Raw genomic sequence first — 17,086 nt, 5'->3', positions numbered from 1 at the left:
GTGGATGTATTTCAAGGCTTACCTTCAAACTTAGTGCCTCTTTGCTTGACATCATGGGAAAATCAAAAGACATCAGCCAAGACATCAGAAAAAAACTTGTAGACCTCCACAAGTCTGATTCATTCTTGGACAGTCAAGATGCTGAAAAAAATGTAGCATGGGCCCTTAGATCCTCAAAAGGTTATACAGCTGCACCATTGAGAGCATCTTGACTGGCTGCATCACCGCTGAGTATATGGCAACTGCTTGGCATCCGACCAAAAGGTGCTACAGAGGGTAGTGCATATGGCCCAGTACGTCACTGGGGCCAAGCTCCCTGCCATCAATGAACTATACCAGGCAGTGTCAGAGGAAGGCCCAAAAAATTGTCAAAGACTCTAACCACCCAAGTCATAGACTGTTCTCTATGCTATCGCATGGAAAATGGTACAGATGCACCAAGTCTGGAACCAACAGGATCCGGAACAGCTTCAACCCCCAAGCCATAAAACTGATAAATAGTTACTTAATTAAATAGTTAACCAAATAGCTACCAGTAATATATGCATTGACCCTATTTCACTACCTCTTTTGTCTCATCACATAGACAGTTAAAAATATAGATAAACTCGCTTGGTAAATAGTATTGTCTGCAGCTTATCATGAGGGATTCTATCTCAGATGAGCAAAACCCCAAGACTTCCTTAAATTTAGAGATCACGCCCCAGCAGACACACATCTCCCCCTTAACCTTACCCGAAGCTGCTGTTCGGTCGAGACGATCTATAGAAAAACCATCTAGATGTGTGTTATCCATGTTCTTGTTCAACCATGACTCCGAGAAACATAGGATATTACAAGTCTTCAGGTCCCGTTGAACGGAACTCGTCCAGTTCTCTAGTGGTTGTATGTTCGCCAATAGAAAGGAAGGTATAAGCGGTTTATTTAGTTGCTGATGTAGTCTCGTCAGGCAGCCCGCTCGTTTGCCTCTCTTGTGCTATGTCTTCCTCTTTCAAGTACCGGGGATTAGGCCCTGGTCCAGAAGGAGCACTTCCAGAGATGCCGACTCATTGAAGTAGAAACCTTCAACCAAATTGAAGTTAGTGATCGCTGTTGTGATGTCCAGAAGCTGGTCATATGAAATGATGGCGGAAATATGATGTAAAAATGACAATCAACTTTTAAAAAAACATACAAAATAGAAGAATTGGTCAGGAGCCCGTAATACTGCAGCTATCTACTGCAGCTTCATCTTCCATTGTCGCATCGTAGCACCCCCTCGCTGCACAAGATACGACCGGAAATTTCTGGCATGCCAGAGAAGTAATCGGGACCTAAGATTCTGATCAGCAGAGCGCAAGTCCCATAATTGCACGTCTTTCACTCGCTCACATTATGCGACCTACAACGTCTTGGTTGTAGCCTACGATGTTAGGATGTACCTGCAGTCCCCGGAATTTGTTGTGGATCCCAAACTGGCTCCTCCGTTGCGACGTCCCCTGAATGCCCACCTGCTAGCTTGCTAGCCGTGGCCCGCTAGCTGTCTAGAGCATATTGGACTGTTCGCTTAAGAGGCCCATCATACAAATTCTTTGGCCACTATACCTATTCTGCCAATTGACCTGGATAACTTTTACCACACAAAGCCCTGCTGATCCACGACAACTGGTCTGCAGACATAACAGCACGAGGGGGCTACAACAGACTTTCCTCCATCGCAACGTCCCTCTAAGGCCCTTCTGCTAGCTTGCTATCCACGGCACGCTAGCTGCCTGAATCACCGTGTCTCTGGCCCGAGCCACTCACTGGACCCTATGATTACTCGGCTACGCATGCCTCTCCCTAATGTCAATATGCCTTGTCCATTGCTGTTTTGGTTAGTGATTATTGCCTTATTTCACTGTAGAGCCTCTAGCCTTGCTCAATACACCTTAGTTAACCCTTTAATTCCAACTCCCACACATGCAGTGACCTCACCTGGTTTAAATTGTTTCGAGAGACAATATCTCTCTCATCGTCACTCAGTGCATAGGTTTACCTCCACTGTATTCACATCCTACCATACCTTTGTCTGTACATTATGCCTTGAATTTATTATATCGCGCCCAGAAACCTGCTCCTTTAACATGTCAGATATTAAAAATGCTTTTCGGCGAAAGCATAAAAAGCTATTATCTGATGATAGCACAACAGTAAACAAAGAGTAGCATATTTCAACCCTGCAGGCGCTACACAAAACGTAGAAATAAAATATAAAACATGCCTTACCTTTTGACGAGCTTCTTTTGTTGGCACTCCAATATGTCCCATAAACATCACAATTGGTCCTTTTGTTCGATTTAATTCCGTCCATATATATCCAAAATGTTAATTTATTTGGCGCGTTTGATCCAGAAAAAAACAGCTTCCAAATTGCGCAACGTCACTACAAAATATATCAAAAGTTGCCTGTAAACTTTGCCAAAACATTTCAAACTACTTTTGTAATACAATTTTAGGTATTTTTAAACGTTAATAATCGATCAAATTGAAGATGGGTCTATCTGTTTTCAATAGAGGACGCTACTTTTCAAGTCTTGCGCACGGTGGAAAATATGTTTTTGGTCAATAACAAAAGTTTATCTCAATACGTTGTTATATACCCTTTGTTGGTAATGACAGAGGTCAAATGTTTTCTATAAGTCTTCACAAGGTTTTCACACACTGTTGCTGGTATTTTGGCCCATTCCTCCATGCAGATCTCCTCTAGAGCAGTGACGTTTTGGGGCTGTTGCTGGGCAACACAGACTTTCAACTCCCTCCAAAGATTTTCTATGGGGTTGAGATCTGGAGACTGGCTAGGCCACTCCAGGACCTTGAAATGCTTCTTACAAAGCCACTCCTTCATTGCCCGGGTGGTGTGTTTGGGATCATTGTCATGCTGAAAGACCCAGCCACGTTTCATCTTCAATGCCCTTGCTGATAGAAGGAGGTTTTCACTCAAAATCTCACGATACATGGCCCCATTTATTCTTTCCTTTACTCGGATCAGTCGTCCTGGTCCCTTTGCAGAAAAACAGCCCCAAAGCATGATGGTGTTCTTTGGATGCAACTCAGCATTCTTTGTCCTCCAAACAGGACGAGTTGAGTTTTTACCAAAAAGTTATATTTTGGTTTCATCTGACCATATGACATTCTCCCAATCTTCTTCTGGATCATCCAAATGCTCTCTAGCAATCTTCAGATGGGCCTGGGCATGTACTGGCTTAAGCAGGGGGACACGTCTGGCACTGCAGGATTTGAGTCCCTGGCGGCGTAGTGTGTTACTGATGGTAGGCTTTGTTACTTTGGTCCCAGCTCTCTGCAGGTCATTCACTAGGTCCCCCCGTGTGGTTCTGGGATTTTTGCTCACCGTTCTTGTGATCATTTTGACCCCACGGGGTGAGATCTTGCGGGGAGCCCCAGATCGAGAGAGATTATCAATGGTCTTGTATGTCTTCCATTTCCTAATAATTGCTCCCACAGTTGATTTCTTCAAACCAAGCTGCTTACCTATTGCAGATTCAGTCTATCCCAGCCTGGTGCAGGTCTACAATTTTGTTTCTGGTGTCCTTTGATAGCTCTTTGGTCTTGGCCATAGTGGAGTTTGGAGTGTGACTATTTGAGGTTGTGGACAGGTCTTTTATACTGATAAGTTCAAACAGGTGGCATTAATACAGGTAACGAGTGGAGGACAGAGGAGCCTCTTAAAGAAGAAGTTACAGGTCTGTGAGAGCCAGAAATCTTGCTTGTTTGTAGGTGACCAAATACTTATTTTCCACCATAATTTGCAAATAAATTCATAAAAAATCCTACAATGTGATTTTCTGGATTTTTTCTCATTTTGCCTGTCATAGTTGAAGTGTACCTCGGATGAAAATTATAGGCCTCTCTCGTCTTTTTAAGTGGGAGAACTTGCACAATTGGTGGCTGACTAAATACTTTTTAGCCTCACTCTATACACAGTCCGTTAGGAAAGCAAAGGCTAGCATTTTCAAACAGAAATTTGCATCCTGTAGCACAAACTCCAAAAAGTTCTGGGATACTGTAAAGTCCATGGAGAATAAGAGCACCTCCTCCCAGCTGCCCACTGCACTGAGGCTAGGAAACACCACCGATAAATCCCCGATAATTGATAATTTCAAGAAGCATTTTTCTACAGCTGGCCATGCTTTCCACCTGGCTACCCCTATCCTGGTCAACAGCCCTGCACCCCCCACAGCAACTTGACGATACCACCCCCATGTTCTGAAAGAGCTGCAAAATCTGGACCCCTACAAATCAGCCGGGCTAGATAATCTGGACACAAACTTTTTTAAATGATCAGCCGAAATTGTTGCAACCCCTATTACTAGCCGGTTCAACCTTTCTTTGGTATCGTCTGAGATCCCCAAAGAATGGAAAGCTGCCACGGTCATCCCCCTCTTCAAAGGGGGAGACACTCCGATTAATCGGAATGGCCGATTTCAAGTTTTCATACAATCGGAAATCTGTATTTCAGGGGCAGAACGACAGATTTTTACCTTGTCAGCTCGGGATTAAATCTTGCAACCTTAGTTAACTAGTCCAACGCTCTAACCACCTGATTACATTGCACTCCACGAGGAGACTACCTGTTACACAAATGCAGTAAGCCAAGGTAAGTTGCTTGGCTAGCATTAAACTTATTTTATAAAAAACAAACAATCAATCAATCATAATCACTAGTTAACTCCACATGGTTGATGGTATTACTAGTTTATCTAGCGTGTCCTGTGTTGCATATAATCGATGCGGTGCGTATTGTTGCTCCAATGTGTACCTAACCATAAACATCAATGCCTTTCTTAAAATCAATACACAGAAGTATATATTTTTAAACCTGCATATTTAGCTAAAATAAATCCAGGTTAGCAGGCAATATTAACCAGGTGAAATTGTCACTTCTCTTGCGTTTATTGCACGCAGAGTCCGTGTGTTTGCAACAGTTTGGGCCGGCCTAATTTGCCAGAATTTTACATAATTATGACATAACATTGAAAGTTGTGCAATGTAACAGGAATATTTAGACTTATGGATGCCACCCGTTAGATAAATTACGGAATTCACTGAAAGAATAAACGTCTTGTTTTCGAGATGATAGTTTCCGGATTGGACCATATTAATGACCTAAGGCTCGTATTTCTGTGTGTTATCATGTTATAACTAAGTATGATTTGATAGAGCAGTCTGACTGAGCGATGGTAGGCACCAGCAGGCTTGTAAGTATTAATTCAAACAGCACTTTCGTGCGTTTGCCAGAAGCTATTTATGACTTCAAGCCTATCAACTCCCGAGATTAGGCTCGTGTAACCAATGTGAAATGGCTAGCTAGTTAGCGGGGTGTGTGCTAATAGCATTTCAAATATCAATTGGCAATACTAAAGTGCCTATATTATGAAAAATCATAATCGGTCGACCTCTACTCTCGACCCAAACTGCTACAGACCTATATCTATCCTACCCTACCTTTCTAAGGTCTTCGAAATCCAAGTTAACAAACAGATCATCGACCATTTCAAATCCCAACGTACCTTCTCCCCTATGCAATCTGGTTTCTGAGCTGGTCATGGGTGCACCTCAGCCACGCTCAAGGTCCTAAACGATATCATAACTGCCATCGATAAGAGACAATACTGTGCAGCTGTATTCATCGACCTGGCCAAGGCTTTCGACTCTGTCAATCACCACATTCTTATTGGCAGACTCAACAGCCTTGGTTTCTCAAATGATTGCCTCGCCTGGTTCACCAACTACTTCTCTGATAGAGTTCAGTGTGTCAAATCGGAGGGCCTGTTGTCTAGACCTCTGGCAGTCTCTATGGGGGTGGCACAGAGTTCAATTTTCGGGCCGACTCTTTTCTCTGTATACATCAATGATGTCGCTCTTGCTGCTGGTGACTCTCTGATCCACCTCTATGCAGATGACACCATTCTGTATACTTCTGGCCCTTCTTTGGACACTGTGGTAACTAACCTCCAGATGAGCTTCAATGCCATACAACACTCCTGCCGTGGCATCCAACTGCTCTTAAATGCAAGTAAAACTAAATGCATGTTCTTCAACCGATCGCTGCCTACACCTGCCCGCCCGCCCAGCATCACTACTCTGGACTGTTCTGACTTAGAATATGTGGACAACTACAAATACCTAGGTGTCTGGTTAGACTGTAACCTCTCGTTCCAGACTCACATTAAGCATCTCCAATCCAAAATTTAAATCTAGAATCAGCTTCTTATTTCACAACAAAGCATCCTTCACTCATGCTGCCAAACACCCTCGTAAACGGACTATCCTACCGATCCTTGACTTCGGCGATGTCATTTAAAAAATACTCTACTCAGCAAATTGGATGCAGTCTATCACAGTGCCATCTGTTTTGTCACCAATTCCCCAAATACTACCCACCATTGCGACCTGTATGCTCTCGTTGGCTGGTCCTCACTTCATATTCGTCGCCAAACCCAGTGGCTCGAGGTCATCTATAAGTCTTTGCTAGGTAAAGCCCCGCCTTATCTCAGCTCACTGGTCACCATAGCAACACCCACCCGTAGCACACGCTCCACAGGTATATTTCACTGGTCACCTCCAAAGCCAATTCCTCCTTTGGCCGCCTGTCTTTCCAGTTCTCTGCTGCCAATGACCCGAACGAACTGCAAAAATCACTGAAGCTGGAGACTCATATCTCCCTTACTAACTTTAAGCACCAGCTGTCAGAGCAGCTCAAAGGTCACTGTACCTGTACATAGCCCATCTGTAATTAGCCTATCCAACTACCTCATCCCCATACTGTTATCTATTTTATTTATTTTGCTCCTTTGCACTCCAGTATCTCTACTTGTACACTCATCTTCTGCACATCTATCACTCCAGTGTTTAATTGTAATTATTTCACCACTATGGCCTATTTATTGCCTTACCTCCGTTATCCTACCTAATTTGCACACACTGTATAGAGACTTTTTCTATTGTATTATTGTATGTTTGTTTATTCCATGTGTAACTCTGTTGTTTGTTTTGCACTGTTTTGCTTTATCTTGGCCAGGTCGCAGTTGTAAATGAGAACTTGTTCTCAACTTGCCTACCTGGTTAAATAAAGGTGAAATAAATAAATACAAATCATGGCAAAATCGCAGTTAAAAATGGTCTAATGTATGGCCAGTTTAAACCAGACCAACCAGGTTATTGGTGACATTTTGAAAAACATGCATAGTCAGACATGCGTCGTCCTGGTATCTTGAAAATAAAGTTGGATTAAACTTCACTTTGTGTACAGTCCACATCAGTCATCTGTTGTTTTTCATTTTTCATAACCAAATACTTTCTTTGCAGATATCCCAATCCACAGAAAAAAGCAAGAAACTGACACGTATTCGCTGGTAAGTTTTCCTTATTCAAAACACCAGTTGATAGGGTCTAAAGCAGGGATGTCGAACTCATTTAGCCACATTTGTTCTTTAACGAGGTCCGGAGGGCGTTACTGAAAAAAATGTGAGAGAAAAAATTCCTCCATCCATTGTTTTTGCCATTTCCGATGCTCCCTGACTTTATAGTATTCATTTAGGTGATTTATTAGTGAGCTGTACTCTGTCAAGAACATTTCCATACTGTAGCTAAATACAAAGCATAAACACTAGATGGTGGTGCTTCTCTCTGAGTCCTTAATCTCACATCCTACCATGTGACTGTGTGTTTGTGTGGTACCCACAGGGCACTATACACCCATTCCGGAAGGCGCACAGATCCTTCTTTGGGAAACTCTCTCAAGAATTCCGCTTGGTGACTTCAGACAGACGGGTAAGGAATTAGTAAGGGGTGTGTGCATGCGTGTACATTAACATGCCACAGAGACAACTGTCCCACAGTGCTCTTTGTTTTGGAATTCCTCATCCCTGTATAATGACACTTACTTTATTATTGCATTATTCTGGTAAGCTGTTTAGACACCTCATTTCATAGGCAAGCACCCTAACACCATGTTAATCGTTCAAACGTTTTTAGTTGGGGGCAGCAGCCCATTATTTGGTTACACCACCCCAAAAATATTTTGCAGCGTCACACAATAGAAAAGTGAGTAGTCAATCATTAAGTCATTCACAATGCTTTATTAAGAAGTGTGATAATAGACTACTGAGATGGTATTCATTAAATTCGTTGTTACCTCTAACAGGTCCAGGCAGGAATGCATGATTCAACATATTTTAATATTCATCCTAATCCAGTGATTGTCATGAATTTTAGGTTGACAATTAGACTATTCTTGCTATAATTTACTGTTAAAATTATGCTGCAGAATAGAGATGAATTTGCCTTAATCTTTATGTGCACTAATATTACATATAGGCCTAATTCAATTAACCACCTGAGGAAGTGGAAACTCAAAATAGATGGCCAACTCTAGATAGCTAGATCGCTAACTCTAAAAATGACACCTACTGCTTGTAGCAATGTATGAATCAGTAAATGTAATGTCTTAAAAAAACTTTGCATCGGTAGTAGTGCCTAGGAATGTGTAGCTGGGAAAATCAGAAGCAGGCTAGCTCAGTATTTAGAAACTGATGAATTGACACATTGACCAAAATTGAACATGTTGCAAATATTAGTTTAGTTTATTCACTAATAATAAGGCGACTTATCGACTTGCCCAGACATGCATGCAATAAGCAAGCTAGCTAGCTAAGTAGATAGCTATGTGAAATGTTAGCAAAGTTGATGATAACTAAACCTTTCATCTGTGGTGTTAGCTAGCTAGCTAACGTTAGCTGGTTATCAACATGCACCATTTTCTTCCTGATCATGATTTTTAATTTTTTTTTATGCTATACTGAACAAAAATATAAACACAACATGCAACAATCTCAACGATTTTACTGAGTTACATGGGTGGGCCTGGCAGGGCATAGACACACCTGATGGGGAGCCAGGGCCATCCAATCCGAATGCGTTTTTTCCAACAAAAGAGCTTTATTACATACAGAAATGCTCCTCAGTTTCATCAGCTGTACGGGTGGCTGGTCTCCGATGATCCCACAGGTAAAGAAGCCAGATGTGGAGGTCCTGGGCAGGCATGGTTTCACTGAGATTTTCAACCTGTCCCTGACCGAGTCTGTAATACCAACATGTTTCAAGCAGATCAGCATAGTCCCTGTGCCCAAGAACACTAAGGTAACCTGCCTTAATGACTACCGACCCGTATCACTCACGTCTGGAGTCATGAAGTGCTTTGAAAGGCTGGTCATGGCTCACATCAACACCATTATCCCAGAAACCCTAGACCCACTCCAATTTGTATAGCGCCCCAACAGATCCACAGATGACGCAATCTCTATTGCACTCCAAACTGCCCTTTCCCACCTGGACAAAAGGAACACCTACGTGAGAATGCTATTCGTTGACTACAGCTCAGCGTTCAACACCGTAGTGCCCACAAAGTTCATCGCTTAGCTAAGGACCCTGGGACTTAACCACCTCTCTCTGCAACTGGATCATGGACTTCCTGACGGGTCGCCCCAAGTGGTAAGGGTAGGGAACAACAAATCTACCATGCTGATCCTCAACGCGGGTGGCCCTCTGCGTACTCAGTCCCCTCCTGTACTCCCTGTTTACTCATGACTGCATGGCAAGCCCGACTCCAACACCATCATTAAGTCTGCCAACAACACAACAGTGATCACCGACAACGATGAGACAGCCTATAGGGAGGAGGTCAGTGACCTGGCAGTGTGGTCAAGACAAAGTAGATGATTGTGGAACACAGGAAAAGGAGGGCCGAGCACGCCCCCATTCTCATCGGTGGGGCTGTAGTGGAGCAGGTTAAGAGCCTCAAGTTCCTTGGTGTCCACATAACCAACAAACTGTCATGGTCCAAACACACCAAGACAGTTGCGAAGAGGGTACGACAATGGCTATTCTCTCTCAGGAGACTGAAAAGATTTGGCATGTGTCCTCAGATCCTCAAGAAGTTCTATAGCTGCACCATCGAGAGCATCCTGACTAGAGGTCGGCCGATTAATCGGAATGGCCAATTAATTAGGGCCAATTTCAAGTTTTCATAACAACCGGAAATCGGTATTTTTGGACATCGATTTTGCCTATATTATTATTGGATACCTTTAGGGTTATTTATTTTTTACACCTTTATTTAATCTTTATTTAACTAGGCAAGTCAGTTAAGAACACATTCGTATTTTCAATGACTGCCTAGGAACGGTGGGTTAACTGCCTCGTTCAGGGGCAGAACGACAGATTTGTACCTTGTCAGCCCGGGGGATTCAATCTTGCAAACTAAGTTAACTAGTCCAACGCTCTAACCACCTGCCTCGTTGCACTCCGCGAGGAGACTGCCTGTTACGCGAATGCAGTAAGCCAAGGTAAATTGCTAGCTAGCATTAAACTTATCTTATAAAAAAAAACAATCAATCAATCATAATCACTAGTTAACTCCACATGGTTGATGATATTACTAGTTTATCTAGCGTGTCCTGCGTTGCATATAATCTGACTGAGCATACAAGCATACAAATATCTGACTGAGCGATGGTAGGCAGCAGCAGGCTCGTAAGCATTCATTCAAACAGCACTTTCGTGCGTTTTGCCAGCAGCTCGCCGTTGTGCGTTGCGCTGTTTATGACTTCAAGCCTATCAACTCCCGAGATTAGGCTGGTGTAACCGAAGTGAAATGGCTAGCTAGTTAGCGGGGTGCGCACTAATAGCGTTTCAAACATCACTCGCTCTGAGACTTGGAGTAGTTGTTCCCCTTGCTCTGCATGGGTAACGCTGCTTCGAGGGTGGCTGTTGTCGATGTTTTCCTGGTTCGAGCCCAGGTAGGGGCGAGGAGAGGGACGGAAGCTATACTGTTACACTGGCAATACTAAAGTGCTTATAAGAACATCCAATAGTCAAAGGTTAATGAAATACAAATGGTATAGAGAGAAATAGTCCTATAATTCCTATAATAACTACAACCTAATACTTCTTACCTGGGAATATTGAAGACTCATGTTAAAAGGAACCACCAGCTTTCATATGTTCTCATGTTCTGAGCAAGGAACTTAAACGTTAGCTTTCTTACATGGCACATATTGCACTTTTACTTTCTTCTCCAACACTTTGTTTTTGCATTATTTAAACCAAATTGAACATGTTTCATTATTTATTTGAGGCTAAATTGATTTTATTGATGTATTATATGAAGTTAAAATAAGTGTTCATTCAGTATTGTTGTAATTGTCATTATTACAAATAAATTAATAAAAATCTGCCGATTAATCGGTATCGGCTTCTTTGGTCCTCCAATAATCGGTATCTGTATTGGTGTTGAAAAATCATAATCGGTCGACTTCTAATCCTGACTGGTTGCAGCACCGCCTTGTATGGCAACTGCTCGGCCTCCGACCGCAAGGCACTACAGAGGGTAGTGCGTACGGCCCAGTACATCACTGAGGCCAAGCTTCCTGCCATCCAGGAGCTCTATAACAGGCCGTGTCAGAGGAAGGCCCTAAAAATTGTCAAAGACTCCAGCCACCCTAGTCATAGACTGTTCTCTCTGCTACGGCATGGAAGGCGGTACCAGAGTACCATGTCTAGGTCCAAAAGGCTTCTTAACAGCTTCTACCCCCAAGCCATAAGACTCCTGAACATCTAACCAAATGGCTACCCGGACTATTTGCGTTTTAACACTGCTGCTACTCTCTGTTTATTATCTATGCATAGTCACTTTACCTCTACTTACATATACATATTACCTCGACTAACCTGTCCCTGCACATTGACTCTGTACCGGTACCCCCCCGTATATAGCTTTGCTACTGTTATTTTCTTATTGCTCTTTAATTATTTTTCTATTTTCTTAGTTTTATTTTTAATTATTCACTTGTTTACTTCAGTTTATTTAGTTAATACTTTCATAACACCGATTTTTTTATTGAAACTGCATTGTTGGTTAAGGGCTTGTAAGTAAGCATTTCACTAAGGTTTACCTACACCTGTTCGGCGTATGTGACAAATAAAACTTGATTTGATTTGTGGAGACTGCTCTCCCTAGAAGCCGTATGGAAGAGACTGGGTTAGATTCTATAGAACCAGAGAGACTGATCGGGGTAGAGTCAACAGAGTTCACTTCACATGCATGGAGAAGAGACTAAGTTTCCCAAAAAGAACGTTCCTTTGGCGGAGAAAGTGGAGAGTGGTTTCTTTCTTCATAAGGGTGTGATGATGTGTGATTATTTAGGTTAGGCTTACTGTGGCTTGACACTGGGCGTCTGCTCCATCCATGCACTAGGCAGTGGGAGTCTTCCAGACTGATGCTGCTGTTGACCTGGCAGTAAAACTCTTCTCTCCTTCTGTGCTGCTGAGTAGCCCTATATTTGTCTGGATTAAAGCTGATGATGAAGTACATGACGTAGGCATATTATCTACAGATGATATATCAGCGACAGTGTTCTGTTACTCAGGGAGGCTGATGTTCCTGAAGGTGTTTGCGAGTGTCACTCCAATGTAAGATCTAACCTAGATATGTGATGTCTAAAGAACAACCCTCAGGAAAAAGATTTGCCGACACGTTTACTTGCAATATCTCCTTCACCCAGAGGGTGGCAGTGACATCTCGTTGTTTCCTGCTTTCCCAGAAAGTGTGTGTGTGTGTGTGTGTGGGGGGGGGGGGGGGGATTGTATGTGTTGGGCAGCATGCTGTTGCTCTGTTTGCACACTGACACAGGCAAAGCGATCTACAGGGCCCTGAAGCTGCAACAGGCCCACACACACACACTTCAGCTCCCATCTCTATCCCTGGCTCCAGCTGTCACAAGACACCCTAGTCCTGTCATAACACGGTGCACTGCAGTAATTGTAGATTTCACAGCACTCCAAGGACAGCCACTGACTCCAACACAAAGTGACAGACAAAGACGTGGTGGATAGCCTTGAGTTTGTACCGTCCTCACATTTTTGCTTTCCATTTTGTACGTGGTTTGTCTGCAACAAAGCATTCCCTGAATTGGCAAATTAACAATACAATATTATTAGATTAGCCTAACTAACAGATAGGTTAGGCAATGCCATAACAAATCATCCACCTGCATTAGCTATTAATGCACCACTCCAAGCAATCCTATAGATCTAAATGAATTCATTGGTTTAGAAAGCTCTGGTTAATGTTCTGTTTGTGTTTTAGTCATGGAGAATCCTGGTGTTCGGGATGCTGAATGTTCTTTGTACTGGCTGCCTGCTGATGTGGTGCAGCTCCACCAACAGTATGGGTGAGTACTCATCTACATGACACAGTGTTCCACACAGCCAGCCAGGCAGAGTTAGCCTAGAGGTTAGAGGGCCCACTGAGTAAACAAGGACATCTATGGACTACAGCTTTGGATACTACGTAGTAGAGTACATCAGTGAGAACACTATGTACTGACATTGTTCTGATACTGTGCTCAGACATAATTCTGTTCTCCCTTAAGTTCTTCACCTAGGGCACTTGCAGTTCCCACCATTATAATGATTATTCTCCAGCTTCCTAGATCCACTCATGATGTCACGTATCCAGAGGGGGAGAGATCCCATATTATAGAGTCCTGCTGACCCATAGGAATAGTAATTAATCTACTATGTTCTGACCTCCCACCCCCACACAGATTAGATCTCTGCTGGTGTCGCAGTGTTATTGTGATGGTGTGTTCAGGGCTCTAAAGTGCGACCATTTTGGCCGCATATGCTCCTAAATATTTTGCTGTGCGGCTATTAATTTGGGAGGACCAGTGGGCCTAAAAAGAAAATCATCCAGATGTAATGATGCAGAAAACAGGATCCCTCATTCAAGTTAAGTAAAAAAATTACAAATAAAAATAGTTTAAGAGCATCAATGAAGTAAGAGTAGCGAGGCTATATACAGGGGGTACCGGTACAGTGTGCGGGGGCACAGGTTAGTCGTGGTAATTGAGGTAATATGTACATGTAGGTAGAGTTAAAGTGACTATGCATAGATGATAACCATAGAGTAGCAGCAGCGTAAAAGGGGGGGGGCATAGTCTGGGTAGCCATTTGATTAGCTGTTCAGAAATCTTATGGCTTGGGGGTAGAAGCTGTTAAGAAGCCTTTTGGACCTAGACTTGGCGCTCCAGTACACTTGCCGTGCGATAGCAGAGAGAACAGTCTATGGCTAGGGTGGCTGAAGTATTTGACAATTGTTAGGGCCTTCCTCTGACATCGCCTGGTACAGAGGTCCTGGATGGCAGGAAGCTTGGCCCCAGTGATGTACTGGGCTCTACGCACTACCTTCTGTAGTGCCTTGCGGTCGGAGGCTGTTGCCATACCAGGCAGTGACGCAACCAGTCAGGATCCTCTCGATGGTGCAGCTATATAACCTTTTGAGGATCTGCGGTTACATAATTTTTCATGTGTTGGTTTCATGAGCTGAATTAAAGATTCCAGCACAAAAATATTATTTCTCTAAAATGTTAAGCACAAATGTGTTTACGTCCCTGTTGGTGAGCTTTTATCTTTTGCCAAGATAATCCATCCATATGACAAGTGTGGCATATCAAGAAGCTGATTAAACAGAATGATTATTACACAGGTGCACCTTGTGCTGGGGACAAAAGGCCACTTCTCAGGGAAGCTCATCTGTGTGCTCGTCGTCCTCACACCGGCCATCACAAGTCATGGAGGCAGTCAAATTCCACATGACCATTTAGTCACGGTAATTAGGCGTCTCCAATCTCTGATGCTGCTGATGGCCATAGTAGTCTACCAAACTTGCTAACTGCCTGGTACTCAGCACTCTATTGTCCCTCTAATCACTCTGACATCAATGCAAATGTAATAGAAAAAATCTAATCAAACAAACACTTCATGAGCGCAACATATATGTATATATATATTTATTTTTTTAATTTTTAATTTTACCCCTTTTTCTCCCTAATTTCGTGGTATCCAATTGTTGTAGTAGCTACTATCTTGTCTCATTGCTACAACTCCCGTACGGGCTCGGGAGAGACGAAGGCTGAATGTCATGCGTCCTCCGATACACAACCCAACCAGCCATACTGCTTCTTAACACAGCGAGCATCCAACCCGGAAGCCAGCCGCACCAATGTGTCGGAGGCTACACTGTGCACCTGGCAACCTTGGCTAGCGTGCACTGCGCCCGGCCCGCCACAGGAGTCGCTAGTGTGCGATGAGACAAGGAGATCCCTACCGACCAATCCCTCCCTAACCCGGACGACGCTAGGCCAATTGTGCGTCGCCCCACGGACCTCCCGGTCGCGGCCGGTTACGACAGCCTGGGCGCGAACCCAGGGACTCTGATAGCACAGCTGCCGCTGCAGTACAGCGCTACCATATTAAGCACATTGATTATATTTACAACAGGAGTATAGCCTACCTTGCTGGCATGAAAACAAATCCCCGGGAAAATCGTCCTCAATTCGGTATTTAACCTCTAGCGTTGAGCAATCCCGTATCCGGGAGCGTAATCATAGCCTCAAGCTCATTACCATAACGCAACGTTTCCTATTCATGAAAATCGCAAATGAAATGAAATAAATATATTGAAACACAAGCTTAGCCTTTTGTTAACAACACTGTCATCTCAGATTTTCAAAATATGCTTTAACCAAATCTACACAAGCATTTGTGTAAGAGTATTGATAGCCTAGCATAGCATTAAGCCTAGCATTCAGCAGGCAACATTTTCACAAAAACAAGAAAATCATTCAAATAAAATAATTTACCTTTTGAAGAACTTCGAATGTTTTCAATGACGAGACTCTCAGTTAGATAGCAAATGTTAATTTTTTCAAAAAATATTATTTGTGTAAGAGAAATAGCTCCGTTTTGTTCATCACGTTTGGCTAAGAAAAAAAAACGAAAATGCAGTCACTTACAACTTTTTTCCAAATTAGCTCCATAATATCGACAGAAACATGGCTAACGTTGTTTAGAATCAATCCTCAAGGTGTTTTTCACAATTCTATTCGATGAAAAATCATTCCTGGCAGTCGGTTTGTCATCTTGCTGTGTCTGAATCCTGGCTCAGGAAGGCCACCAAAAATTCAGAGATTTCCATACCCAACTATAACATCTTCCGTCAAGATAGAACTGCCAAAGGGGGAGGAGTTGCAGTCTACTGCAGAGATAGCCTGCAAAGTAATGTCATACTTTCCAGGTCCATACCCAAACAGTTCGAACTACTAATCTTGAAAATTACTCTCTCCAGAAATAAGTCTCTCACTGTTGCCGCCTGCTACCGACCTCCCTCAGCTCCCAGCTGTGCCCTGGACACCATTTGTGAATTGATCGCCCCCCATCTAGCTTCAGAGTTTGTTCTGTTAGGTGACCTAAACTGGGATATGCTTAACACCCCGGCAGTCCTACAATCTAAGCTAGATGCCCTCAATCTCACACAAATCATCAAGGAACCCACCAGGTACAACCCTAACTCTGTAAACAAGGGCACCCTCATAGACGTCATCCTGACCAACTGGCCCTCCAAATACACCTCCGATGTCTTCAACCAGGATCTCAGCGATCACTGCCTCATTGCCTGTATCCGCTACGGAGCCGCAGTCAAACGACCACCCCTCATCACTGTCAAACGCTCCCTAAAACACTTCTGTGAGCAGGCCTTTCTAATCGACCTGGCCCGGGTATCCTGGAAGGACATTGACCTCATCCCGTCAGTTGAGGATGCCTGGTCATTCTTTAAAAGTAACTTCCTCACCATTTTAGATAAGCATGCTCCGTTCAAAAAATGCAGAACTAAGAACAGATACAGCCCTTGGTTCACCCCAGACCTGACTGCCCTCGACCAGCACAAAAACATCCTGTGGCGGACTGCAATAGCATCGAATAGTCCCCGTGATATGCAACTGTTCAGGGAAGTCCGGAACCAATACACGCAGTCAGTCAGGAAAGCTAAGGCCAGCTTCTTCAGGCAGAAGTTTGCATCCTGTAGCTCCAACTCCAAAAAGTTTTGGGACACTGTGAAGTCAATGGAGAACAAGAGCACCTCCTCCCAGCTGCCCACTGCACTGAGGCTAGGTAACACGGTCACCACCGATAAATCCATGATTAT

The 17,086-nt window shown here is 43.4% G+C and overlaps 1 protein-coding gene across 1 annotated transcript in view; it reads left to right on the top strand.

The window, feature by feature from the left end:
• LOC110502576 (zinc transporter 6) overlaps positions 1-17,086 on the top strand; it is an 87,870-nt gene that overhangs the window by 1,975 nt on the left and 68,809 nt on the right. The window contains exons 2-4 of the mRNA XM_021580716.3: positions 7,348-7,394; positions 7,726-7,812; positions 13,187-13,271. Coding sequence (XP_021436391.2) covers positions 7,348-7,394; positions 7,726-7,812; positions 13,187-13,271 — 219 coding nt within the window. The remainder of the gene's footprint in view (positions 1-7,347; positions 7,395-7,725; positions 7,813-13,186; positions 13,272-17,086) is intronic.

This window comes from Oncorhynchus mykiss, chromosome 23 (assembly GCF_057628025.1).
Source record: "Oncorhynchus mykiss isolate SJ-2025 chromosome 23, ASM5762802v1, whole genome shotgun sequence".
In the NCBI taxonomy this organism is placed as follows: Eukaryota; Metazoa; Chordata; class Actinopteri; order Salmoniformes; family Salmonidae; genus Oncorhynchus; species Oncorhynchus mykiss.
The sequence above is the reverse complement of the archived record's forward strand: the minus strand, read 5'-3'. Positions and strand labels throughout refer to the sequence as shown.